General features: G+C 42.0%; 1 protein-coding gene across 1 annotated transcript in view; it reads right to left on the reverse strand.

Annotated features, from left to right (window-relative positions):
* Positions 1–17,780: 17,780 nt before the first annotated feature.
* The window catches only part of FGF18 (fibroblast growth factor 18), a 29,941-nt gene continuing 20,735 nt past the window's right edge, over positions 17,781–26,986 (reverse strand). The window contains exon 3 of the mRNA XM_044659837.1: positions 17,781–18,833. Within this exon, the coding sequence (XP_044515772.1) occupies positions 18,567–18,833 (267 nt within the window). The 3' untranslated portion in view covers positions 17,781–18,566. The remainder of the gene's footprint in view (positions 18,834–26,986) is intronic.

A 26,986-nucleotide genomic window follows, 5' to 3' on the forward strand; every position in this document is an offset into this window, starting at 1 on the left:
TCAGTGAATGGTGTAAGATGTTGATCTATACCTACTTTCTGCCAAACTACTTTCCAGTTGTCCCAGCAACTTTTACCAAATAGTGCTTTCTTATCCCAAAAGCTTAGATCTATGCTTTTGTCAAAAACAAAGTTATTATAATCTTTTACTATTTGTTGTTTGTCTGTCCTGTTCCATTGATCTACCTTTCCATTTCTTGGTCAATACCAGATAGTTTTGATAATTACTACTTTATAGTACAATTTAAAATCTGATATTACAGGGGCAGTTAGGTGGTTAAGTGGATTGAGAGCCAGGCCTAGGTTCTAGGTTCAAATCTTGCCTCGGACATTTCCTAGCTGTGTGACCCTGGGCAGGTCACTTAACCCCTCTTGCCTATAAAAAAAAAATCTGATACTGTGAGACCTACCTTTATAGTTTTTATTAATCTTTCTGATATTCTTGGTTATTTGTTCTTCCAAATAAATTTTATTATTTTTTTCTAGCTCAATAAAATAATTTTTGGTAACTTAATTGGTATAGCATTGAATAAGTAGATTAGGTTAGGTAGGATTGTCGGATTGTCATTTTAATTACATTGATTCTGAACAATTAATATTTCCCCAATTATTTAAATTTGACTTTGCATTAAAAATGTTTTATAATTATGATCATGTAGTTCCTAGGTTTATTTTGGCAGGCATACTCCCAGGTATCTCATTCTATATGTGGTTATTTTAAATGGAGTATCTCTTTCTGTCTCTTCTTTTAGGGCTTTGTTAATAATATATTCAATTTGTTATATAATTTTGAATAAATGGCCCCTTCTCAACCAGTGCCAGTGACTTTTTATTGCCTTCAGAATTAAATGTAAAATCCTGTTTAGCTTTTATGCCCCCCTACAATTTAGCCCCAACCTTTGCTTCCAGCCTCATTGAATATTACTCTCCCTTCCTCTATGATTCAGCTAAATTCATCCTCTCAATTCTTCACTCAAGACGCTTCAGCTCCATATCTTTGCACTAGCCATGTCTCCAGGCAACAGGTAGCCAATGAAATTTCTAGAGCAGAGGAATGGCATGGTCATAACTGAATCATTCAAGTCACATCTCAGATAAGACCTTTTCTGATTCCATCACCACTTACCTTTCAGTCTTCTCCTCCTTTAAACTACTCTTTTTTTACTTTCCCTATATTTTGTATTTCCATGTTGATTCTCTTAATGTACTGTTCGCTCCTTCAAGGCAGGCATTGTTTTCATTTTTGTCTTTGCATTCCCAGTCCCTAAATCAATGAACTTAATAAATTCTTGTTGAATTGAATTAAAATGAAGCACAGCACAATAATTCATATTCATAAAGATGACTCAGGGTCAACAAGGGTAGGTTAAGTCAACTATCAAAGATGAATAGAGTGCTGGCCTGGAAGTCAAAAACATCTGGGCTCCCATCCTTCCTCTGTCACCTACTGCCTGGGTGACTGACCATGGGCAAGTCAATTAACTCCACAGTGCCCCAGGCAAGATTCCAAGACTATAAATAGGTGAATTCTGGTTCTGTTTCCACTCTGGAATCAATGGAAAGCATTTATTAAACTGCTACTTAAATCCCTTCATAAATGGATCTAACCTAACCTTCTGGACTGGATTTTATACTAATCCCCCCCATGCTCCAAGCCCAATTGGCCTACCAATTCCATCTCCCACCTCTGCGTCTTTGCATAAACTATCTCTTATTCCTGGTATTCTCTCCCTCTTCTGTTTCTTGGAATCCCTAAATTCCCTTCAAGACTCTGCTCAAGTACTGCAGAAGGCCATTCTTCATTCTGCTGAAATTCCTGATAAAATTACTTTGTTGGAGGAGCTTTTTGAGTGGGAAGGGGAATTGTTGAATTGTTTGGGGGTTTTTTATGTAATAGGAGTTTGAAATTTTACTGACATCCTGGGATTTGTAGCTCAGGCTTATAGTCCCTCTCATACCTGAAAGCCATTGGTGACTATCACAGTCTTTGAGTAGGGAGGTAGATTGTCACACCTGGGAGTGAAGGGGTAGACAGTTTGTGTGAGATAATTGGAGAAGAGAATGGGAACCTCAAAAGTTGGGCAGCAGCAGACATAAAAGTTAACTTCCCCAGCTCCACTCGGGACTTAATGAGTGGAACAGACCAGAAAGGATGGACAGCATGGGGGCAACAAAGGAGCTGAGAAACCAAAAGAAATTGAAAGGATGTCCATGCTACAGCAAAGAGGAAGAGATCAAGGAGAGCCTTTACCCTCCTACAGGCATCTCATGGTTGAAGCTCCCAGTCATCCTCACCTCGTCAGGGACTGAGGAAAGTAACCTCAAAAGGTCTACTCCTTCTCAAACCTTCCTTTCCTCTGCTACTGTAAAATATTCTTGCTGCTTTTATCTAAATCTTTCTTGTATCCTGATATACCCCAAACTTGAAAAAGTCAACCATTGGCTAGATATAAACATAACATTAGGTCAGAGAGATAAATCTCTGCTGAGTTTTTCCTAACCAGGGGCTCTGAGCTATCTCATTTGATCACCTAACTTTTCATTTGCTACAAACTCCAAAAAGCAACAGAGAAAGGGATCCCTTGAACCTAAGGGGCCATTATTGCATTGCCCGGAGGCTACGCCTTCCACAGCCACACCCCATAATCACTGGTGTTAAATACATGTTTTTATTTGGCTATTTATGTCTACGGTTTTTTTTTCCTCCCAATAAAATAAATTTAAGTTTCTTGTGCACAGGGACCCAATTTTCTTTTCTTTTTTTTCTTTATATTTCCAGGTTTAACACAGTGTCTGGCACCTAGGACACTCTTGATAAAATCTAGTAAATTTTTGCAGTTTAGGATTCAAAAAAGTAGAGATGAAGAGAGAGAACATTCTAGGTTTGAGTGGTGACCTGCACAAAAATGCAGAAGCCAGAAATGGAATGTCATGAGCAGAGAGTGGAAATTTCACCAATGTGGCTGGATTATAGTGTTTTGCTTGATGGCAAAATAAATAAATAAATAGATAAATAAACAAATAAATGAATGAATGAATGAATGAATGAATGAATGAATAAACAGATAAATAGATAAATAGATAAAGTCAAATCATTTGAAGCAAGACTAAGGGACTTTAAATACCAAGCAGGATTTTGTTCTCAGAAAGCATCACCAATTGACTTCTAAGTACCTCCCTGCAAGCATTTAAAAAATACCTTTTCCTCATGAAAAGAGAATAATAATAATCCCCCCTCAGTATACTCCCTATTCTCCCTATTTCTGTAGAGAGTGACTTCTAGCCACCTAAATTGGCAAACTGAAGTCATCCTAGATTCTTCTCTAATCCTCAAACCACCCCTCACATCAACTGCCAAGTCTACATCAGTTCTATATTCCTCAACATCTCAAATCCATCCTTTTCTTTCCATTCACACAGTCACTAAACCAGTGCCCTCATCAAATCTTTCCTGGATTACTATAATAGCATCTAATTGGCTTCCCTGCCTCTACTCTCTCCATTCTCCAATCTATCCTTCGCACAATTGTCAAATTGATGTCAAATTGATAAAAGCACAAGTCTTAGCCAGGTGGTTCAGTGGATTGAAACCCAAGCTTAAAGATGAGGTCCTGAGTTCAAATATAACCTCACATACATCCTAATTGTGTGACCCTGGGCAAGTCATTTAGCCCCATATGCCTAGTCCTTACTATTCTTCTGCCTTGGAACCAGCATTCAGTATTGATTCCAAGATGAAAGATGAGTTATTTTTTTTCAAGCACATATTTGATCATATCATTGCCCTGCTCAAATGATTTCTAGATATATTTCACATGTTGTTGTTGTTGTGTCCTGTTCAACTCTTCATGATTCCACATGGGGTTTTGTTGGCAAAGATAATCCACCTCCATTAACAGATAAAGAAACTGAGGCAATTGAGGTTAAATGACTTGCCCAGGGTCACACAGCTAGGAAGTGTCTAAGACTATATTTGAACTCAAGTCTTCTTAACTCTAGGCCCAGCTCTCTATCTACTTCACCATCTAGCTGCTCCCACCCTCTAAATTTATTTCTATCTAGTATTTACTCATCTTTGTACATGTTGGTCCTCCTCCTCCCCACCAAAAAAGAATGAAACCTTCTTCAAGCCAAGAAATAGCAAATGGGCCAGTTAAACTAGAATGTGGAATTTATGAGGGTAAGTCATGTGAAAAAATACTCAGTACTGATTCTAAGTCAGAAGGTAAGGGTTAAAAAATTGTAGAGTGAATACAAACTGGGGTGTCAGGATATGTCTTAAACAGAATGTGACACAAGCTGATTCTCACATGAAAATAAGGATTCTAGGAGGCAGAGGTAAGCAGGAATAATATTCCAAACAAGTCAAGTCTATACAAAAATTTTGGAGAGAGGAAAATGTCATGTTTTTTAGATTTTAGAATGTCATTTTTTTTATATTTCTGGGTCTGATACTGTGCTATAGTTTTTAGATTAATGGAAGCCTGGACTTTAGATGTGAGAGTTGAACATTGCTAAACATTGTACAACCCTAATAGTAACTTCTTAGCCATACACACACTCAGAAATGCTACAGATTCACTCAAATTCAACTGACGTGGAAGGACTGATACAGAACTGAGTAATGAGGCTACTAAAAACACATGTAATATGAGTCTTACCCATAAGTGATTATCTATTTTACTACAAAAAATTACTAAGGCATGAGGAGGACTTAGAATTCATTCTTGTATTTTCTTACCAAAAGTATATTGGATCATGTATTTAGAATTAGAGGTTCCCTAGACCAACACCCTCATTTTATAGATTATAGAACTGAAAAGCAAAAGGTGACATCTCTGACTTATTTCTCTTACATAGAGTTGTTGTTCTTGTCTTTCATTTTCAAAGGCCATTGACGTCACAGGATGATGACTTGACTTGCTTGTGAGTTGGTCTTAAGTGAGGCAGGGTTGCACAAAGTCATCAGTCATCCCTGTTCCAGAGTCATCAAAGTCCAATGGCAAGACAAAAATCAAGACAACTGGCTGTGACCTGGAATGCAGTAGATGACTTTGATGTCTTCCATGTCTGACCAAGCTCTAAGTGCTTTACAGAGTCTGCTTCAAATGCCTTTGTGATCCTTGGAACTAATTGTTATCCAATTACTCTGCTGAGGGGTAAGGAGGTTTCATGCTTGAAGAAGACTCCCCCATACACACTTAATTTACCAATGGTTTTGAGGTGTCAATTACCTTTAACCTGGTTTAGCCCATCTTTTACAGGGTTTTAAACCTGGTTTTACTGGCATGTAGCTGAGGTGCATGCTACAACATCTTAGAACCACAGATAAGAGTTGGATGAAAAGTAGATACCAAAAGTGGATGAGCAGCCCTGAAAAGGGCTTGACAAGCCCTCAAGCCAGAAGTACTAGTCTTTCCTGAACATTCCAGATACTCTATAAAGAGTAAGCAACAGAATCAAGATTCAAGTGAAGCTCCCCATGATCAAAATATACTTTTTACTATGCCATATTGTCATTTGGAAAGCAAAAAAAAAACTATTTATCATGTTTTCACATGTCCTTGCTTCTGTAAAGGTAGAATTTTACTGGGGTGCAGCAGAACCCCAAGAAAGCAAGGTCAGTTGAAGACTGTTGGAACCAAGAGTATAAAAGGGGGAACCCTTTTCCATCTTTACACTTCCATGGAAAAAATTTTGGTCACCAGCATAAAAATCCTAACATTTACTTCAAGGATATTTTTCTTTTCTCTTCTTTCTTTCCTTCCTTCCATCCTTTCTTCTTTCCTTCCTTCCTCCCTTTCTTCCTTCCCTCCCTTCCTCCCTCTCCCTTCCTTTCTCCAACATCTTCAGGGACCTTGACTAAAAAGGGATGAAAGAAACTATCTAATAAACATCACTTATTTTATAGATAAGAAAAAGATAGGTTTACCAACTCATCTGAGGTCATACAACTAAAAAAAAAAAGCATAGCTAGGATTCAAACCTAGATTCTCTTACTACAAATCTAATGTTCTCTCAACTATGCCATTCTATATCCTAATCTTCCCCTCTCCTTTGTCTGTGAAGACTTCTGTCTACCCAGCATATCTGACATGCCCAAACTTCATTCTTTTAATACTGTCCCTAACAGCATCCCCTCACCTCAGAATGTCTCAGGTCTTCGAGACCTGAGGGAAGTATGTATTTGTATGGAGGAAGTCAGGCAAGCTCTGCCTTTGAGCACACAGGTGTGTGGCTCTCTGGTGGGTTTGTTTTTCTCCACATTTGGAATTTCTCCCAGTAGCTGACAGTGTCAGTTGTTCTAGGCTAAAGAACTAACAGAATCCCCTAACTATGTTTATGAAATTCCAGAACATCTGTTGCAACTTTGGGGGAGAGTAGTTGCATTTATTCTCTTTCTATTTCTTCTTGTTGTGAGGATCAAATAAGAGAATATTTGTAAAATGTTTAGTCAGTGCATCCACTTAATTTGTTGTTGCTCAGCTACATCCTACTCTTCAAGATCCTATTTAGGATTTTCTTAGCAAAGATCCTGGAAGAATTTGTCATTTCCTTTTCTAACTCATTTTACAGATGAGGAACTGAGACAATGGAGTTAAGTGACTTGCTCATCATCACACAGTTAGGAAGTGTCTGAGGCCAGACTTGAACTTGGAAAGATGAGTCTTCCTGACTTCAGACCTAGCACCCTATCGACTTTATCTTCTAAGCCTGCACTTAGTGGGTGCTACATAAATGCTATTCACAAAGAATTTGTATTCTAATGACAAGAGAGGACAAGTATTAGTAAAAAATATAGCATAAGGGGCAGCTGAGTAGCTCAGTGGAGTGAGAGTCAAGCCTAGAGACAGGAGGTCCTAGGTTCAAACCCGGCCTCAGCCACTTCCCAGCTGTGTGACCCTGGGCAAGTCACTTGACCCCCATTGCCCACCCTTACCACTCTTCCACCTTTGAGACAATACACCGAAGTACAAGGGTTTAAAAAATATATAGTATAAATGTGCAGTGAGTAAATATATGTAAAGTTGTTTAATGCAAAGTTGTTTAATGCAAGGTAGTTTGAGAGGAAGGGCAGGAACAACTGGAAGAAGGGGTCAGGAGAGGTTTCATGCTAAAGATAGGGAGGGAGAAGGACTCAAATCACCCAAAATAGAAAAATGCATATTAAAATAACTTTGAGATTCTACTTCACACATTGGCAAAAAGAAAAAAAAAAGAAAATGACAAATGTTGAAGAGGCTTCAGGAAAAGTCACACTAATGCATTGTTAGTTGAGTTGTGAATTTGTACAGAGATTCTGGAGACAATTTAGAATTATGCCCCAAAAGTCACTAAATTCTGAATATCCTTTGACCCAGAAATACTGAAGAAAAAAAAAAAGAAGGCCCATACGCACAAAAATATTTACAGCAGCTGCTTTCAAAATGACAAAGAACTGGAAAGTAAATGTTCATCAATTGGGGACTGGCTAAACAAATTATAGCATATAAATGCAATGGAATACTATTGTGCCATTAGAAATGACACAAAGGATAGTTTCACAGAAACCTAGGAAGATTTGTATGAACTGATGCAGAGCATTTTGAATAGAATCCCAGAACAATTTATGCAACAAAAACATTGGAAAACCAACTTTGAAAGACATAAGTCTAACCAATGAAATGATCAACCATAAAGGACTGTGTTACCTACCATGAGAAGGTATCTTCTCATGAACTCAAGAAACAGAATGGGATATATATTTCATGGCCATGGTGGAATTTATTTTGTTTGATCAAGAATATTTGTTAGTATTGTTGTTGTTTTTCAATATGGGAGGAAAGAGAAAGAAAAATAAATGTTTAATTGAAAAAAGTAAAATAAGTTACATTTTTAAAAACTCAGTAAAGGAGTTTATATTTTGTTTTAGAGGCAATAGAAAGCTACTGGAGTTCTTTGAGTAGGGAAGTCACACAATCAAATCTGTGCATCAGGAAAATTACTTTAGTAAGAGGATATAGGATGAACTAGAGAAGTGAGAGACAATCTATATGTTTACTAGTAATGAAGGCTCCAAATTTAGGATTTGAATCAGTATTTACAGCCTGCCTAAGTACATGGCTGTTAAAACTTTTCTTGACTCACTTAATTGATTCTTTAAGCAATTGGATATGAATGAGTATTAGTGCAGAATGTAAGACTTAATCTGGATGAAGGAGGGTATGAATACTGCACTATAAATTCATATGGTATATCAATCAATCAATATATTTTTGTTTTGTTCAGTTGTTTTTCAGTCACATCAGGCTCTTTGTGACCCCATTTGGCCATGTCTTGGCAGATACTGGGGTGGTTTGCCATTTTCTTCCCCAGCTCATTTTACATTTGAGAAAATTGAGGCAAACAGGGTTAAGTGACTTACCCAAGGTAGCACAGCTAGTAAGTGTTTGAGATCAGATTTGAACTCAGGAAAATGACCTTCTGACAGAAACCTAAATATGCATAAAAGAGGGCTATGAATTCATATGGTATATCAATAAGCAAGCATCTATTAAGCACCTTCAATATGCCAGCCACTGTAGTAGGTACTAGGGATATAAAAACAAAAGAATAATGAAAATGCCTGTATATTATTATATTTGCATATATTCATTTGACTTAAGCAGGTCTGAGCACGTCTTATAGAGTGTGCCTCAGTTGGGCTAGGTCATAGAATCAAAGATTTAGAGCCTAAAGGGATTTTAAGGGTCATCTAATCCCCTTTCCCCTCTCCCCCGGGTTATAAGTGAGGATACAGAGTCCCAGAAAGGCTAAAAATGGCTTGCCCGAGGCCAAACAGGTAAGCCAGGAGATGAGCCAGGAAGCGAATAACTCCCTGGGACGCATCCAACTTCAGTATCTACGATGCTTTCATGTGAAGGAGTTTGTGAGTGTGTGAGAGAGTGTGTGAGAGAGAGTGGCTCGGGTCTGCCTCGGGGGTGGTGACTGTCCCACAGCCACAGTCGTGGTCAGACCAGTGGGAGGGAGAATTAAAACCTTATTTAAACTTCTATTCTCCAAGCGGAGAAGCTAGGGGGAAATTCTAGCAAGTGCTAATTAAGCCCATGGGGTCAGCTCAAACAAGTGGATGGAATTCTACTTTAATTACAGGCCCAGGAAAAGGGGAGGGGGTGGCATTTTGCGGGTGGGGCATGATTCCTGGCGCTACCTGCGGTTCCCACTTCATTTCCCCCAGCGGAACTCCTGGCCGAACAGCAATCCCAGGCCCCGATACCCGCCATCCCCAGGGAGGGCGGGCAAGCGCGGGGCCGAGAGGCCGGGGCCATCTGTTTCCAAACTCCCAGCCTAATGTTTGTAACAGACACGCTACCTAATTAAATAGTTAGGGAACCGGCTTTTATATCTTTAGCACCTAATTTACTATTGTTTCTTTGAAAGCGCCCGCTTCCCCGCGGCTTTGGTGCCTTGGTACCCCCGGTTTTATGGCAGCTTTCAAGTCTCCGCGCGTTTTTTGCGCCCGGGATTCCGGGCGGCCGGAGGCCTCGTTAGGACCCCAACTCTGCTCTGGCCGAGGGAAGCGCGGGTCCGGTTTATGAGGATTCACGCTGGGCCAGTTACCACCGCTGTGCTAATTGTGTAATGACCCTCGTTTTAACGACCACTGCCTGGTGCTTTATGGGCCCCTGCTACCCCTTCCTTCCGCGGCCGCTCTGTCCCGCGGCTCGCTCCAGCCGGCTGACCCACGCAAGGCGTCTCCCACTGCTGGGGTCTGCGCTAGGGACCATCCGTTTCCACAGAGGCGGCCGGGAAACCCGACACCTCCTGCTCCAAGCTGACCAACTTCCCTGACCAAGTCCCTAGCCTAGAGGAACTCAGGTTGGAGATCCGGAAAGATGCTCTAGTGCAGCAGGCTTAGAGAAATGTTGAAAATGCGTCCTCTCACTGCCTGGACAAAGGAGGGGAGCCGCTAATAAAGGGAAGGAAGTTGCAAACTTCTCTTGCCGTTGAGCCAGTCTGTCAAGGCAAAAGAAGCCTTTTGGCAGAATCCGCCCCCAAAACTCAAGACTTCAATTAGTATTGGGGGGATCTGTAACAATTCACAGCCTGAAGGGTTAGAGGTGCTGGTGAAATGCTTATCTGCCATGACCCTTCTCTCGGTTAGGTTGGAGAGTGGGGAGTTTAGCATAGGATTAAAGGTAAAAGGGATCCTAGAAATTTTACAAATGAAGGAACTGTGGCCCAGAGACTGGAAGTGATTTTCCCAGTCGCACGTGGCAAATAGCAGATATGGCTATTCAACCCAGAATCTCTGATCCCAGCACTTGAGGTTAGAAAACCAACTTAGTAACATCTACAGTGGTGATGTCTTGCATAGCAGCATTCACACAATTCCTAGCCATGTGTAGTGGGATTTGGCGGAGATGCGGGTAGGGAGTGGGGGGTCGGAGTTGGAAGGCTGGTTTGTCTCGGCACTTCGATTTACCCAGATTACTCTGTAGCTACTAAGCCAAACTTTCTTTCCGTGGAAGGTGGGAGAAGGGGGGGGGGGGAGGGCTGGAGGGAGGAAGGTAGAGGGTATTCTCAAGGACATATACACATGCAAAGACTCGCCTACAAAGACTTGTCTGAACCCGCGGCTGGAGAGACTCGATCACACCCCTGCGGGAGTGAAGAAGGGGCGGTGAACGGGTATCTCAAGCTGCCCGCCTTCCTCAGCAGCTCTGTCCTCAGTGGTTAGCGTCTCATCGGACGGTTGCTAGGTAACTGTCTGGTGCCGACATCTGCCCCCATTACACCCAGGTGATGAAACCGAGTCCCCAGGGCAAGGGGGCTAGGCACCCACTCTCCGCACCCCCCCCCCCATTTTCATCCTTTTCTAGACCCACCCTTTCCCCTCATCTTATTCCCTCCCCTTCTTCCCAGGCCATTCCTTCCATTCGCCTCACTCTCCATTCTCATCTTCTTCCCCCTCCATTTGCTGGGTCTCCTTTCAGACTCACAGTTAGTGGATGCAATCTGTTCTTCTGTCTTCCTGTCAGCCTTCAGCTGTGACTTTCTCTAGTTTAAGACATCCTTGTTTTCCCTAGCCCTAGGGGAAGCTTGGACTGGGCAGGTAGAATACTGACGCTGAGGACCTGGCAGTGTCACAGAGCTCCCGAGTTGTGAGTCCTGCTGTGGCCATCCCTGACACTCCCGCTTCCCTCTGTCTAATGTAGGGTGGGAGGGACCATGGAAAGAATCTTAGTCCAGGGTGCAAAAAAAAATAATCCAGGTTGGCCCGAAGTTAGCCCAGTTCTGAGGGCCGGTGTGAGGGCAGTGGGAGCCCAGGGGATGTAGTAAACTCGAAAGTGGTTGAAGCCTGAGACTCGGTTCCCCAAGAGAGAATCATTCCGCGGGGCTATTCCGAACGTCTGAATATCACTGAGGGGGCAGAAACACATCAAGAGCCAAGTTCACGCTTTTCACTACCATGAGGGAGAGCTAGTCCACAAGAGCAGACTGAGGAAGGTCGCTTTCCTTATGTTTATATTACTAATGGAACATCATTTGCAACTGGGAAATATTCCCACCAGAAATATGCAACTGGATATAATTAAAATATTTCCCATAGGGGGCAGCTGGGTAGCTCAGTGGATTGAGAGCCAGGCCTAGAGACAGGAGGTCCTAGGTTCAAATTTGGCCTCAGACACTTCCCAGCTGTGTGACCTTGGGCAAGTCACTTGACCCCCATTGCCTACCCTTACCACTCTTCCACCAAGGAACTAATACACAGAAGTTAAGGGTTTAAACAAAAAATAATAATAATAATAATAATAATAAATATTTCCCATAGCTCAGGAAATTTCCAGGAAGGTCTACTAGTAAACAAAATCATGGAACCACATTTTCCAAACTGGTAGCGCCTTCATTTGGGGGCCAAAAAAGCAACACCGTAAGTGAACTCCACCCCACCTCACCCAACTCTGAATTTTCCTGAAATTGATGGGTTTTCCCAGGAAATAGGGAAACTAGGAAATGCTTTTCCTCAGAGCATCAAGGGTCTAATCCCCATGTAAAGGCTAATTGGGTAAGAGGATGAGGTAAGCCAAGGAGTAGAGAAGGAGGAGGAAGCAGGATTCTGCCCAAGGGCATACCTTAGATGTACCATCATATAGATCTCTAGGCATGAATGGATCCTTAGAGAATATCGAGACAATTCCTTCAAGGTGTAACTGAAGAATCTGTGATCCAGAGGAAGAGGAGGAGGAGGAGAGGAGGAAGAGGAGGAGGAGGAGGAGGAGGAAGAGGAAGAGGAAGAGGAAAAAGAAGAAGAAGAAGAAGAAGAAGAAGAAGAAGAAGAAGAAGAAGAAGAACCTTTTCCAATGTCTTATAGGTAGCCTAACATATTGATAGGGTGCTAGGCTTGGTGTCAGGAAGATGGTCATTCAAATCCTCTCACCCCAAGAGCTACATGACTCCTCTAAGAATCAGTTTTCTCACCTGTAAAATGGGTATTATAATCTATAATGCCTTTCTCACCAAGTATTTGTGAGGCCCAAATGAGATAAGGTATATAAAGTACATTTGCAAACTTTAAGAAAATACATAATTTGTCAGTAGCTATTATAGTTAGTATTTCATGGAGTTTGCATGATAGTTCTTAGTCTTGGAGTTAGGTCTGGGATCAAATATTGCCTCCATTTTATACTGTTTTTGTGACCTAGAGCAAAATAACCACCCCTCAGGACTCCAAGCAATTCTCTAAGACTGTCAATTCCAGACTTAGATTGCTCTTGCACCTGAGAAGAGTTCCCATATTTAGGGGTTTCCTACACCAATAAGTAAACAGATATTTACTCTAACGATTATCTATTTGCCTATCTATAGAAATCTCTATTATACACATATTAGAGCATATACATACACACATGTATGTATATATTACGTATTTACAGATGCATTTTGTATATACAGTAAATATGAATACATATATGTATATGTATGTGTGTGCGTATGTATATATAAAGCAGGATTCATACTGGGTTTTCCAGCTTCAAACCCAAAGCACTTTATACTATTCCTCAAAGAGCCAAAGACCTTTCCATGTGGTCTAGAAAGAGTTTGGGGAAGCTCTGAGGCAAACCATAGTGCAAACATCTTAAGTCATAGCTGTTTGTGGGTGGGTTGTTAATATACAGAGGGTACAAGTTGACACAGATTTGAGATGATACAGAAAAGGAACTGACCCAAGTGCCTTTCTACTAGGAAGCTACCCTTCCAGCAGGGGCTGTAGTCACAGCTACTGAAGAGCCAGAAAAGAAGGCTCTTGTTGCCCAAGTCCTTGGCTCTGTCAAATGGTTCAGCAGAACCTGACAGGATTTTATTAGTGGAAATGACATGTCATCCGTTTTATTGCTGCCCCCTAAGGAGTAGGTTTGTAGTTTGTATTTTATGGACGTTTCCTTTTGACTTGCAGTAGAAACCTCCTATAGGTGTTGTCTCCCTCATCAGAGTGTGAGCTTCTTGAGGGAAGGGACTTCTCATTTTCCTATTTATCTCCAGCACTTAGCAGGGTGTTTAGTACATAGTAAATGCTTAATGTTTTATTCATTCATTCTTGGTTTTCAAAACCCTCATTGAATAGAATTATAATAGTGAGTAGGAAAAATGGTTTGATGGGTGAGAGGGACAGATATGAACTATAAGGACCTAAGGTTGCATTTTGGTTGATATTTGCAACCTATGTAGCTTTAGAAGAGTACCAACCACACTGGATCTTAGTTTCCTCATCTGTGGAGTGGAGTTGGTTAGACTAAATGATCTTCAATGTCTCTTCCAGCTCTAGACCTTCTGTGGTTCAGAATAGCCTGTTATAGGGGAAGTGTTTGTAGAGTTGCCCCCTTTTATAGCTATATCAACATACCGAATTTGCTGATTCAGTTCAGCAAATATAGTAAATATCTATTCTATGTAGATTCTGTACTCTATGTATAATGCCTTTGGCTCTTGCAAATTCAATTTAAGTAGCCCTGGCAGTTAGGGTTTTAGAATTTTCAGAAAAGCAGTTGGAGCCTGAGGCTATAAATAGTGCTGAAGTTCGAACTGACAGGCTTTTGCCTTCTGGCTTTGGCTTTGCCTGTTGGCTTTGCTTTTGGCTCTGCCTTGGCCTGTGTTTTTGTGTTTTGGGACATTTGGACCTATCTGATTTCTCTGGTCCTCTCCCTGATCTCTCCATATTACATCCCTGCTATTTTCTCTGAATTTCCCTTTGGACCCTGGGAGGAAGGGTGGGTTTGGTGGTTGGACATCATGGGTCTAGTTTCTGTAGGCAAGTAGGGCATCCTAAAATAAGCCACCCCTAATTTAGTGATTTGATAAATACTTTATTTCAAAAGACAGTCAAACCTTATTGACTGAGAGAGCAGGCCTCTCTTAGTCTAACCCCCTCCTGTGACCCTTCCCCCACCATCAGCTTTCTCTCTAGCTGCTGTTACAAAACCCTAAACCCCTCTCTCCTTCTGATTATCCCTGACATTAATAAATCCCCTTTGTTACCTACCCAAAGCCTCTGATGAATCATTGTATTGAAGATTAAGGCAAGGGCTGAAGAGGGAAGGAATTATTTTCCTTTATTTCTTGAGAGAACTGCAGGCATCCATCTTGGCAGGAAGTATCTACCCAAGACTTCCTGCAGCCATCAGTTTCACTGGCAGGGAGGAGCCCTTTGACTCCTCCCTCAAGGGATTTTAGAAATTAACAAGAGAAGCCCTCCAGCCAGATTTAAAATATTTCTGACTGACCCAACTCCTTTTGTATCTCAGAGATATCTTCCCTGCCTGAAGAACCCAGCCTATTTCCTCAGTATCCTCTGTCTCCAGCCTTCAGTGAATGAGCCTGTTTGAGCTGCCTTCCTATACTCCCATCCATTCCCTTACCTTCCTGTATACCATCTATCTCATTCATCCCTACACAGGATGCCACAAGAACACATGACAAAATTCCCTAAGAAATTTTGAAGAGGAAAAGATCACTTTTAGAAGGATATTTAGTATGGGTAGTGGATGAGGAGGGGCTTCATAGACAAAGTGGCATTGGAGATAGACCTTCAAGAAAAAGATAGGTCTCAATGCAAGGAAAGGCAAAGAGGGCCTTGTGGGCAGAGGGGACCATTTGCAGGGAAGCAGAAGAACATCAGGCAACAGTCTGGAATAGAAAGTGTATTTAGAAAAGGAGTGTGTAATAAGCTTAATAAGGAAGACTGGGGCCAGGCTGTGGAGGGTCTCAATTTCTAAGCTAAGTTTATATTTTATCCTAGTGCCACCAGGGAGTTCTGAAAGTGGCATGAGTTTTAGAACCCTACACAAGGAAGATGAGTCCACTAGATATGTAGGGACTGGCCTGGAAAGGGAAGAGATCAGAGGATAGGAAAACAGGTTAGGAGGCTGTTAGAATAGTTCATGTGAGACATAATGAGGAATTGAGTTAGTGAGGACAGTAGGTTTAAAGAGGGGATGGATTTAAGAGCTTTGACAACTGATTGGTGAAGGAAGTGGGTTGGAGAAACAAGACTCAAAGATGCCTGCAATTTCTGAGTTTGGGTATACCTGATGTGTGAAAAGTAAGACTTGCTTTAAAATCTAAAAAGTTCAGCTGCATATCATTTGACTCATCATCCCTTTATACCATCGTTCCTAATGTCATTAACAGCCTTTTTGGCTGTAGGCAGGATATGCTTTACTAGATGAGTTAAAAGAGCAGCCACATCATTTGTTTTGTACAGTGTTTGAAATGAAAAGTATTATTGGCTATAGTTTCTGCCTCACCTGATTGTCTGCTTTTCCATATGAACCAACCTTCTGAGGGAGAGTAGATGAGGTCAGTATATGAAATAAGACAGAAAAGATAGGTTACAGCCAGACTGTCCAAGCCTTCAAATGCCAGGATAAGGAGTTTATATTTGACTCTAGACAATGAAGAAAAAACTGGAGGTCTCTGAGTAGAAGGAAGGGAGGAGTTCTATGGTCTGGCATTTGGATTTTCTGGCAGCTGTATGTAAAAGGATGTTGTAGTACCAGGTCCTTGGAGGACAGAATCTAAAATGTTCTGTACATTTTTATCTGCTTATAGATTCCAGGCCTGTTGTGGTTCTGAAATCATTTTAGCCACATTTCCCAAGAAGTGGATTGTATGATTTGATAATCAGGGTTTTATTCCACTCATATGAATAAGCATGGAAAAAACCTCTAGCCTGGAGTGTGAGCTAATTCAAGTAGGTATAATTGGAACTGATTAAATGGGCAGACACAAAGAATATTAAGGATTCAAATGGAAACAAATCAGGATCCCAGATTTAGAGGTGGAAGGACTTGGGAGTAATCTCCAGGGAGGTTAAAATGGATTGCCCTAAGGTGATCCAGGTAAGCACTAGAAGTCCTATTTGAACCAAGGCCCCTTGTCTCCAGAAGCAGTGCACATATGCTCTGCTGCATCACACTGCCTTGTCGATGGCAACCAGGAGTGAGATCTCGCCTGGAATGTCCTGGACATCTGTCCTTGGCCCTGCCCCAATCAACATTTTAATCAATGACTGGGATGAAGGCATAGATAGCCTGCTTATCAGATTCATGGATGACACAAACTGGAGAAGACCGCTAATTATAATCAATATCTGCCCCACCACTACTGCCACCACCAAATATACATATAAAATTCAGGCTAGAATGAGCTTCCTCTTTTCTAGAGGAGGACTACTATGGGATAGAGAGGAGTTAGAAATTGCCTTTGGGCATCAGTGGAAGGAATTGGGAATTATTTAGCCTGGAAAAGAGGACTTGGGATGGGGTGGGAGGGAAGCGGGACAAGATTGTTGTCTTCAAATATCCCAAGGGCTGTCTTGTGAAAGTCAGTCAGTCAACAAGCAATGAACCCAGCACTGTGCTAAGCAATCTCATAGAAACAGATTAAGGTCTGATGTAAGGGAGAAGAGGGGAATCTCTGTTAGATGTCCTCCTACTTCTGCAGGGCACAGTCAACATATCCAGAGCAGTCATTTGGCTTTCCAATCCTCTTTGTGATATACTTAAAAGTTGGGGGGGGAAAGAAAATCCAGAATAGCATCTCTGTCCTCTTTCCTACCATCCTAACATGCTTCCCCTCAGTCAGGGTGCAGATGCCCAACTGCCATTAGGAGATTCAAGTGAAGCTCATTACAAGCCAAGAAACCAGAATTCAGAGCTAGAAGGAACCCCATGGATCCAAATTCCCTTGCTTTACAGATGAAGAAATGGAGACCCAGAAAACCAAAGTGAATGGCCAGGATTCTAATTTTTCCACTTCCATCCAAGGAGTTCAGAACTCCATCTATTCAGGACTTTATCTGTTTCCCTAACTTATTCCAGTCTTGGTACCATGGCTGGGGGTAAAATGGGTGTATGGACAGAGGAGGGAAGATGGGATGTCAGGAGACTTTGTGAGAAATGAATCCTTATCTCTCTCTCTCTCTCACACTCACACACACACACACACACACACACACACACACACACACACACACACTCCCCTCACCCCACCATCTCCTCCCTCCCAGCTCCCTTCTAAGATCCAGGATCTTGGTAAGTTGAGAGATACCCAGTTCCCAGTCTGACACCCACATCATGCCTGGGGTCAAAGAAAAGATCAAAACAGCATGACAAGTAAACTAAACCAAGTGCTGCACAGGTCACAGAATGAGAAAAGATTGGCCAACCCAAGATTCCCACAGCCACAAGCACCATGTCGTTTTAGATAATTTGTTTGTTTTTAATTGTTGAGGCAGTAATACTTGGTTCATGGAACTGCAATATACAGAGAGGTGAAATAAATAGCTTATATATATATAATATATATATAATATAGCTGGTTTTAAAATATTCCCTTATCATTGGTGTACTAGATCATTTGAGTCACTGAATGTAATTAGCAGCATTCTCCAGAACTGAGAGCGATGCAGGGTCACGGAGCTAGGACGGAGCCGTCTGTCGTCAGAAGGTCGATGCGCTGAGAACTCCAAGGACACGCCATCCCCGCGCGGTGTCGCCATCTTGTCTCTGTACAGCTTGCAGCAGACAATAAATAAATGACTGCAAACCAGAGATTTTTGTTTGATGGAAGGGTGGGACAAGGATGGGGAGAGAAGAAGGGTGGTTTTGTGGAGTTGTTTTTTTGGGGGGTGGGTTTGGGGGTGTGTGTGTTTTTTTTCCCAGTAACTTTGGGAAAAAAAGGACTTTGGTTTCCCTTGCTTGTTGGTTCCTTTAATAAAGTTCTCTGGGGACCAGCTTAAAGTTGTCTGTTCCGAAAGAGAAATGAGCACCCAGTCCACTTAAATTAGGTAAGAGTCTTTTGTTGTGGGTGGTTTCAAGTCAACAATAAATCCTTATCGCTTCCCCTAGCGTTTGGGTTCAGTTTTTTTTTCTTTTAAACACAATGTACAAAAATAGAACTTCTTCCTTATTTTAATGTAAAAATATTTCTCTGATGCAGTTTTTTTTGTGTGTGTGTCTGTGTTGGTGTGTGTCTGTGTGTGGTTTATGGTTGCACCATCCTGGTGGGGGTAGCGGGGTGGCTGCTCTAGCCAGGGTGCGTGGGCCGGATTCGCCTTGTCCGCTTGGTCACCGTTGTATACTTGAAGGGCTTCTGCAAATCAGCCTGGCCCTTGGGGTAGCGCTTCATAAAGTGAACATCCTGCTGATTCTCTCGGGTCTTGGGGCCCTTCCTTGGTCGCCCCTTCTTGGTGAAGCCCACATACCAGCCTGTGTACTTGGCAGACATCAATGCTGTGTAGTTATTCTCCAGGACCTTCTCAATGAAGACACACTCTTTGCTGGTGCCATCAGGCTAAAAAGAAGGGGGAAAAAAAAAAAAGAAATAAAGAGAGTGAAAAAAGAGCCCCTCTGGTCCTGTGAATTTATCCCATACCATGAACTCTTTGCTGCAGCCAGACTGGGCTCCTCCCAGACCTCTCAACCAGTCTAGGCATTCCCACCAACCCTCCTACATGTCCCTTCCCAATCCAGAAAGCTCTCCTTTTTTTCCCTATAGGTAAAACTACCCACTTTTCAAGACAAAGTTCAAATGTCATCCTTCTAGAAAGAATTTTCCAATTACTCCAGTTCATGATGATGACTCCTACCTCTGAATTCCTGTAATATCTTCATTTGACCTATCAAACTCCTCAGGCCCTAATGCTATATCTCTTCTTCTTTCATAGACAAACTCCTAGAAAAAGCAATCTAAACTCTCAAATTGCATCCATTGTCCATCTCCCACTCACTCCTCAATTCCCTCAAGTCTGGCTTCTCTTCCCACTACTTAATTGAAAGGTTCTTTCCAAGGTCCAAAGCACATTTATTAACTAGTAGATTCAACTGCCTTTTCTCAGTTTTCATTCTCCTGAAATCTAACTATAGCTTTTGATATTGTCCATCACTGGTTATAGCTGGGCACGATCTCTGACCTCGGCTTCCAATTTCTTGGTTCTCATCCTCCCAGTCTGATCACCCCTCATGATTTCAACAGCTAAATGTGGGTTCCCCAAAGGCTCTCTTCTCTTTCCTCTCTACTCTTTATTTACTGGTGAGTTCATCAAGCCACTAGGGGTTCGATTATCACCTCTCTTCAGATAACTCAAACTTATACAGTCACAAACTCTCTCCTGAACTCTGGACCCAGGTCATATCAATTACTTATTGCATACCTCCACCTAGTTGATCCCTAGGCATCCCAAACTCAACATGTTCAAAACTCTTTCTACTTCCCCCAAAACTCATCCAACCTCCAAACCTGCCTATTTTTTGTTAATGGTAACAACATCTTTCAAAGGTTCACATCTGTAGAATCATCCTTTACTTTTCCTTCCACCTTAGCCCTCACATCCAAGGAGATGTTATGTCTTTCAAGTCAGTCGCCAAGTCTTTTTAACAATCCCACTTCCACATCACTTGTTTCTGGCCTCTCTCTACTCACAAGCCTCTAGCCCAATTCAAACCCTTCCCACCCCTCATTTGGACTATTGCAACAGTCTCCTAATGGATACCCCTAACCCCCATCTAATTCATCTACCACATAGAGGCCAAATTAATATTCATAATTTAAACCACAGATTTGATCTTATTTCATCCCTCCCCCAAAAAAAACACCTTCAAAGACTCTCTATTGCCTCTAGGATAAAATACAAACTCCTGAACCTAGAATTTTAGGCCCTTCCCAACCTGGCTCTCCTTAACTTTCTCTCAATCAAACTGGTCCATAAAGACATTCTGCCTCTTGTCTTCTTTGCACAAATGGCCACCCCTGTCTGGAAAACTCTTCCCCCTAGCACTTCTGTCTCATAAAATCCCTAGTTTCCTTCAAAGTGTAGTTCAGGTACCATCTCCTCCTCCAAGAGAAGCCTTTCCTGACCCATTGTCTTCCATCCTCCTCCCAGGCTTTCCCTCCTGAAATTCCTTTGGTTTTATTTTTTTTAAACCTTTACCCTCTGCCTTAAAATGGCTTCTAAGTATTGGTTTCAAGGTAGAAGATGGTAAGGGCAAGCCAGTGTAGTGTGTCTTCTACCAATCATTGCTTCTCATTTACTGGCATATTTTATTCAGTTTTTTAAAATAATACACATACATACACTGTATTTCCTTAATCAACTGTAAACTCTGTGAAGGCAGCCTTAGGATACTTCTTTGTATCCCCCAAACCTAGCACATTCATTGATTCACTTGCCCTTTGTCAAATTCCAGCTATGTGCACGAACGTGATATGACATAAGGATAATGGAAGATGCTGTCCTGCTCTAGTAGAATTTATCGTCTAGCATGATGTGGGATATGGCACATATTAAAGGATTCTAAGAATACCTATTGAGTAGTTTGTCCATTTTCCTATTTCCTACAACTTTTCTCTGTTCTATTCAGGCTAATCATTGACCCTCCCTAAGGATTTATCGAAGCAAAGATCAAATAAGATAATTGTGTAAAGTTCTGTAAACCTTCGAATGCTATATAAATGGCTAGAATGCTGGGACTAGAGTTAGGAGGACCTGAATTAAAATTTACTAGTTGTATGACCCTAGGCAAGTCATTTAACCTCTATTTGCCTCAGTTTCCCCATTTACAAAATGGGGGTGGGGGTAATAATCTTACTACCTTCCAGCATTGCTGAGGATCAAATGAGATATTTATAAAGAGCTCAGTACAGTGCCTGGCACATAGTAGGCACTATATAAATGCCAGCTATTAGTATCACCATTGTTGACCTTTGTCCCTGGGTACCAGCCCTGAGTTGGAAAAGGACCTGGCCAAGCTCTCCCTACTTCCACTCCCATGCTGGTTCCTCAATGCCCACATGTAACTGGGGTCCATCTGCCTGGCCTGTTCCCTCCCCCTGGAATCCTCCCTTTGATCTGCTCCTCTGACAACCTTGCCGAGTCCTTCCCACTTCCTTTCTCTGTGCCCTACCCTGTTTCTCTGTTACCCCATTTCCTCAGTCTCCTCATCTTCTTCTCCCTACATCTTAGTTCTACCAAGTCTCAATTGTTTTGAACACATTGTGCCCAAAGACTCCAAATATGCCACCTGGCCAGCTCCTCTGGTGGGGCTAGAAAAAGGCAGTTAAGAGGGATCAGACAGGAGTTGTTGCAACAATAGAGGAGAGGTCAAGACCCCGTAAAACCAAGCAGGTTTTCCCCCAAGGCCATCACCGTATGACTTGTATGATCACTCCCAGGTCTGTGGTGCTGCTTTTGGCTGCATTCTAACTGTAGGAATCTATCCATTAGATTATAAGCTCCTTGAGGTTAGGGATGGTCTTTTTACCCTTTTTGTATCCTCAACATTTAGTACAGTGCCTGGCACGCAGATGGCAATAAAGTTTTCAGGATCGAATAGAGATGCCATATGGCGTCTGGCAAGGAAACAAGGGGGGCTATAGAAAGGAAGAACCCCAACTTTTCATCTGACAGGCCCACTCTGCCCCTATCCCTTCAGCATTTGGCAGAAAGGGCCTTAAATCCTTTTTTTCCAGAAGTCCTTGTCAGCCCATTACGGGCCTCTGCACAGCCCTGACAGAGATCATTGCAAGGCGAAAAAAGCACAAATCCCAGGCTGGAAGGACATATTAATATTGCTTGGGTTTCCAAGAGCTTCTCCAGACTTAGCCAGAACATACTTCTCGTTATGGACCAATTCTCAGCCAAGTTGGAAATCTCAAGGTCGGTCTGTTTTTTTGTTTTGAGTTTTTTTTTCCTTCTTTTTTTTTTTGAGATTAAGTAGAGAGTTCCAACCTTTTGTTTGAAGTGGGAAACTGTAGCTTTTTTTTTTCTTTCAGGTTTTCATAACTTACTGATGACTCCAAGGATTTCTCCCAAATGCTTCCAGTAACAATTACCTTTGAGTTGAGAGTGAGCACAGACACTTCAGAGTGCTAAACTTTACAAAAACTTATAAACAAATACAAAATGCTCTTCCAAGATAAAGTGTTTCATGGAAATTGCTGAGAGTTCAGCAAGTACACAGGACAGGGTGTTGGTATGCATGTGTGTCTCTGTGTCTGAGTGAGTTTGAATTCAGTAGGATGTGTATGGAAAGAAGCTCCTTAGAGAACGGAAAGGAAGTTGGAAGTTGTAAAGGGCTTGTGGAGGTGGGAAAGGCTCACATAAGGTTTGGGAGGTAAAAAAAATGGCTTATTATATTCAAGGGGACCCAGATTCTTGGGGAAGCATTAAATATCAGGAGCAAGAATATGGATGTTAGGCTCCCAAGGGACACTCTATCTGATGTAAGACCAAACAGTTTGGTCAGTCAGGAAAATGTTAGGGGTGGTGAGGGGAAAGGTTCAAGAAAAGAGGTTCAAAATTTAGAAAAATTATAATAATTCTACTTTTAATGTCTGCTTCCCTTCACCGTACTAAAGAAAAAGGGGAGGATTCTTGGAGGGAGAGATTTACTGCCTAGATTCTGGGAGAAGAAAGGTCACCTCCTCATTAATGTTCTTCCCTTGCTGAATTCCTACTTGTTCATTCAAAACTCATCTCAAAAATCCCGTCTCCATAAACCTCTCTGATATATTCTCATCCTCTGTCTCCCTCCTGCCCCTACTTCATCTCCTCTCACATACTCCCCCAATCCAGCTTAACAACAACTTTTCCCCAGTTCCCCAACCCATCTCTGAGTAGACCTCCTATAGCATTTTGTTTTCTTTTAGACCTTTTTCTAATACCAGAGTAGAGTATTTCTCCCAAGCCTGGGAGTGTCCCAGCCTCTTTGAGTCGGCAGTTCTCATGTCTCCGACTCCCAAGGGCAGTCTCCCCCAGAACTGGGAAGGAACATTGGAGTACTCCAGCCAAAGCTATATAACTTAAGAGGTTGTTAGCCTTTGATCAATAAGTTCCTACTATATGCCAGAGAGTCTGCTAAGCACTGGGTAAAGGGAAAAAAAGGAAAAAGGAAAAAGGAAAAGATAGCACCTACCCTCAAGGAGCTAATAATTGCTTCTCCATTATCAGGAAATACCTAAAACATATAGGGCAGACTTCCTTGGCATTAAAAATAAATGAGACTCATGATGAAAAATGCCACCTGCCCTTCCAGAAAGTCTGAATGCAGACTGAAACATACTATGTTTCACTTTCTTTCTTCTTTTTTTTATTTGAAATCTCTTCCACAAAACGACTAATATGGAAAAATATTTTACATGGTTACAGACGTAAAATTCATATCAGATTTCCTGCCATCTCAGGGAGTGGGGAGAGCAGGAAGAGAGAGAAGGACAGAAGAAGGGAGAGAATTTGGTACTTAAAACTTTTTTTAAGATATATGGTTTAAAAAGTTGGTTTTACATGTAGTAGGGGAAAATAAAGTATTACTTAAAAAACAAAGGAAAAAAAAGAGATTATAAAGTGTGTGACTTATTTCACTGCCCCCATGTGTTGCACCCTAAAGAGGCTGCCTAGTTTCTCTATCCTTAGTTCTGCTTCTAGTCTGCCCTCAAGTTCCTCACCATGTTCCCTTCTCTCTTGCTTAGTTTTTTCCCCAGCAAAGATGGAAGCCAATTCTTCTCCATTAAAATGCAGGCTCACAGACAACTCCAGTTTACCTCCTTCAAGTCCCTATAGTAGTCTAGTAGAAAAGGAGCCAGACTCAGGTAGGACTTAATGAGATCCGGGTTCATATCAGTTTTGAGGCTTACTGGATAGCTAACTCTAGGCAAGTCACTTGGGTGCTCTCAGCCTTGGTTTTCTCAACTATAAAACTGGATTTATTATTGATAGTATCTGCCCTACTGACTTCAGGAGGATAGCTAAAGGAAAGAACTTAATCTTAAAGTGCAATGGAAATAGGAGTTGTTATAGAAGAGGTCATGATGAAGCCTTATTTGTTCCTTCAACAGCATGAATGGGGCAGAGAGGTCAGACCTCGGTTAACTCACTTGTCCACCCCTCAATTTGTCTTTTCCTTCCTTTAGCCACCACCCTGGCACCGAGCACGGTGACCTCCCAGTGAGACCATTGCCAGTGGCCAGCGGGCCAGCTGGGCCAGCTCCTCTTTCACAGCTGCCAGAAGAATCGCTCTCGAATGACTTTTTTCAATAATGTGGCCCTTTCCTGTTTGTTTCCTCTTTGGAGATCATGTATTTGAAGGTACAAGAATTACCTACGAGCTGTCCATTCCCCAAACTTTAGGCTGAGAATTTTCAAACAGTAAACAGAGGCTCCCAATTTCTCCCAACTCATCTCCTGTTACTCTCAACACACTTCCTCTCCCCCAGTCCAGTCAAAATCTATATCCTTCGCTTCTCCATCCCTCAACTCCAGCCCACACAGCTTGTTCTCTCCATCCCTATCCCTCAGGATTCCTTCTGTTTCTCCTGCCTGGAACTCTCTTCTCTCTCCATTTGGGTCCACCATTCCTTAAATACTAGAATCAAGACTCACTTCTTACTCTAAAGCAGCTTGGTAACACAGTGGATAGAGCTCTAGCCCAGAATCAGGAAGACCAGAGTTCAAATCTGGCCTCAGACATACCATAAATTTTACATACTATAAAATTAGGCATCTTGGCCAAATACCCAGGGCTTTAATCCTGATTATGAGTGGTCTGTCAGGGGTTCCATTTTACAAATGAGCAGACTGATAATCTGGCCTCACACACATAAGCTAGTCACTTAACAACCTTTGTCTGCCTCAGTTTCCATCAACTAAAAAATGGGGATGCTAAAAGAACCTACTTCCCAGGGCTGTTGTTCGGATCAAGCGAGGTAATGTTGCTGGTGCACAGTAGGTGCTATATAAATGCTTTTCTTCCTTCCTTCCCTGATTAAATGTGCCAGATTCTGATCCATCGCTTGGCTTATTCCCTCATTTCTTAGGTATCATAATATGTAATAACCTATCATACAAATCACTTCCTACTTTTACATTTTGTTTCCCTAAGTAAATGATAAACACTCTCAAGGGCAGGGACCTATGGCATCTACTGATGCAGCACCTCCTGCAGGGTTCTGCACACAGCAAGTACTTAACAGAAGTCAATGGAATGAATGAATGGGTGTGACCCATTTTGTTTTTCAGTCATTTCAGTTGTGTCCAACTCTTTGGGACCCCATTTGAGCTTTTATTGGCAAAGATACTGGAATGCTTTGTACTTTCCTTCTCCAGCTCACTTAACAAATGCAGACTCTGAAGCAAACAGCATTAAGTGACTTGCCCAGGGTCACATAGTTAATATGTGTGAGGCTGGATTTGAACTCGGAAAAAAAAAAATGTCTTTCTGACTTCGGGCCCATCTCTCTGTGCACTGTGCCACCTAGTTACCCTCTCAGTTTAGAGATGAGTAAACTGAGGCCCTACCACTCCACTATCTGAAAATTCATCACTGCTTCCCAACAGTCCAAGGAAAACTCCTTGGTCAGACATTCAAGGTCTTACTTGAGCTGGTTCCAAACTGAGTCTCCAGACTGATTTCATACTATCCTGCTTCAGGTCCAACATATTCTGGCCAAACTAGATGCCTTGCCATTCCTCAAATCTTGTCCTACCCTTTCTACTTCTCCCAAGGCCATCCATCCACCATGCCTGAAACATACTGCCTTCCTCACTCACCTATACGGCTTCAAGGTCCTCCTCAGCAGCCTCCTTCTCTACATTCCTCCTGAAGTGATTGTGCCCTCCTCCAAATTCTGTAGCTCACTTTGAATCTCTCCTTTGGTTTCTCCTTCTACCTTGAGGGATATTTATGTGTATCTCTGTCTTATTCCTCCCTTCCCTTTGTTAGCCTGGAGGCTCACAAGAAGATAAGGAGTCTATATAATTTTCATTTTTTGAATCCTTGGACCCAAATGTAGTGCCTTGCCCATAGAAAAAAAAGCTTAAAAAATCTTTATTTGGCAATTTAATTGAACTTGTAATGTTAAGAGCATTGGATTTGAACCCAGGTCTTACATTTTACAAAGAAGGAGAAGAAATATACCCAAACTGCATGATACAACTCAGCTATTTATTTTCTGAGGTTTGGGGAAGGTTTGCTTTTGTTTTCCCTCCTTCTCTGAGTCTCAGGCGTTTCATCTATAAAATCAGGGGCCCTGCACTAGGTAACCCAAAATTCCTTGCCTTAAACTCCAAGAGCTTTTGGGATCTTCCCTTTGTCCTTATCTCATTCTCTCTTGTTTCAAACTTATGGGGGTCACGTCACACAAGCTGTAGACAAAATTATCCCGGAGAACTGAGATTGGTCTTTAGGAGAGATAGAGGGTGGAGGGAGGCTCCTTCACAGGGAAAGACCAAGACAGGTGAATTTTTGGAGGATGACTCATAGTCTGGGAGTGAAGACCATGCCACTGAAGATTCTGCCAGGAGCAGGAAGAGGGGATGCAGGAGGAGAAAGCCAGGGGAAGAGACTAATGAAGAGAAGGGAGACGCTAACATAAAACAGGACGGGTCTGAGAGGATGAGGAGAGGTTAGGAGAAGAGAGGTGGCTCTGAGGGGTGGAGGGATGAGGGGAGGGAA

This window comes from Gracilinanus agilis, chromosome 2 (assembly GCF_016433145.1).
Source record: "Gracilinanus agilis isolate LMUSP501 chromosome 2, AgileGrace, whole genome shotgun sequence".
Taxonomy (NCBI): Eukaryota; Metazoa; Chordata; class Mammalia; order Didelphimorphia; family Didelphidae; genus Gracilinanus; species Gracilinanus agilis.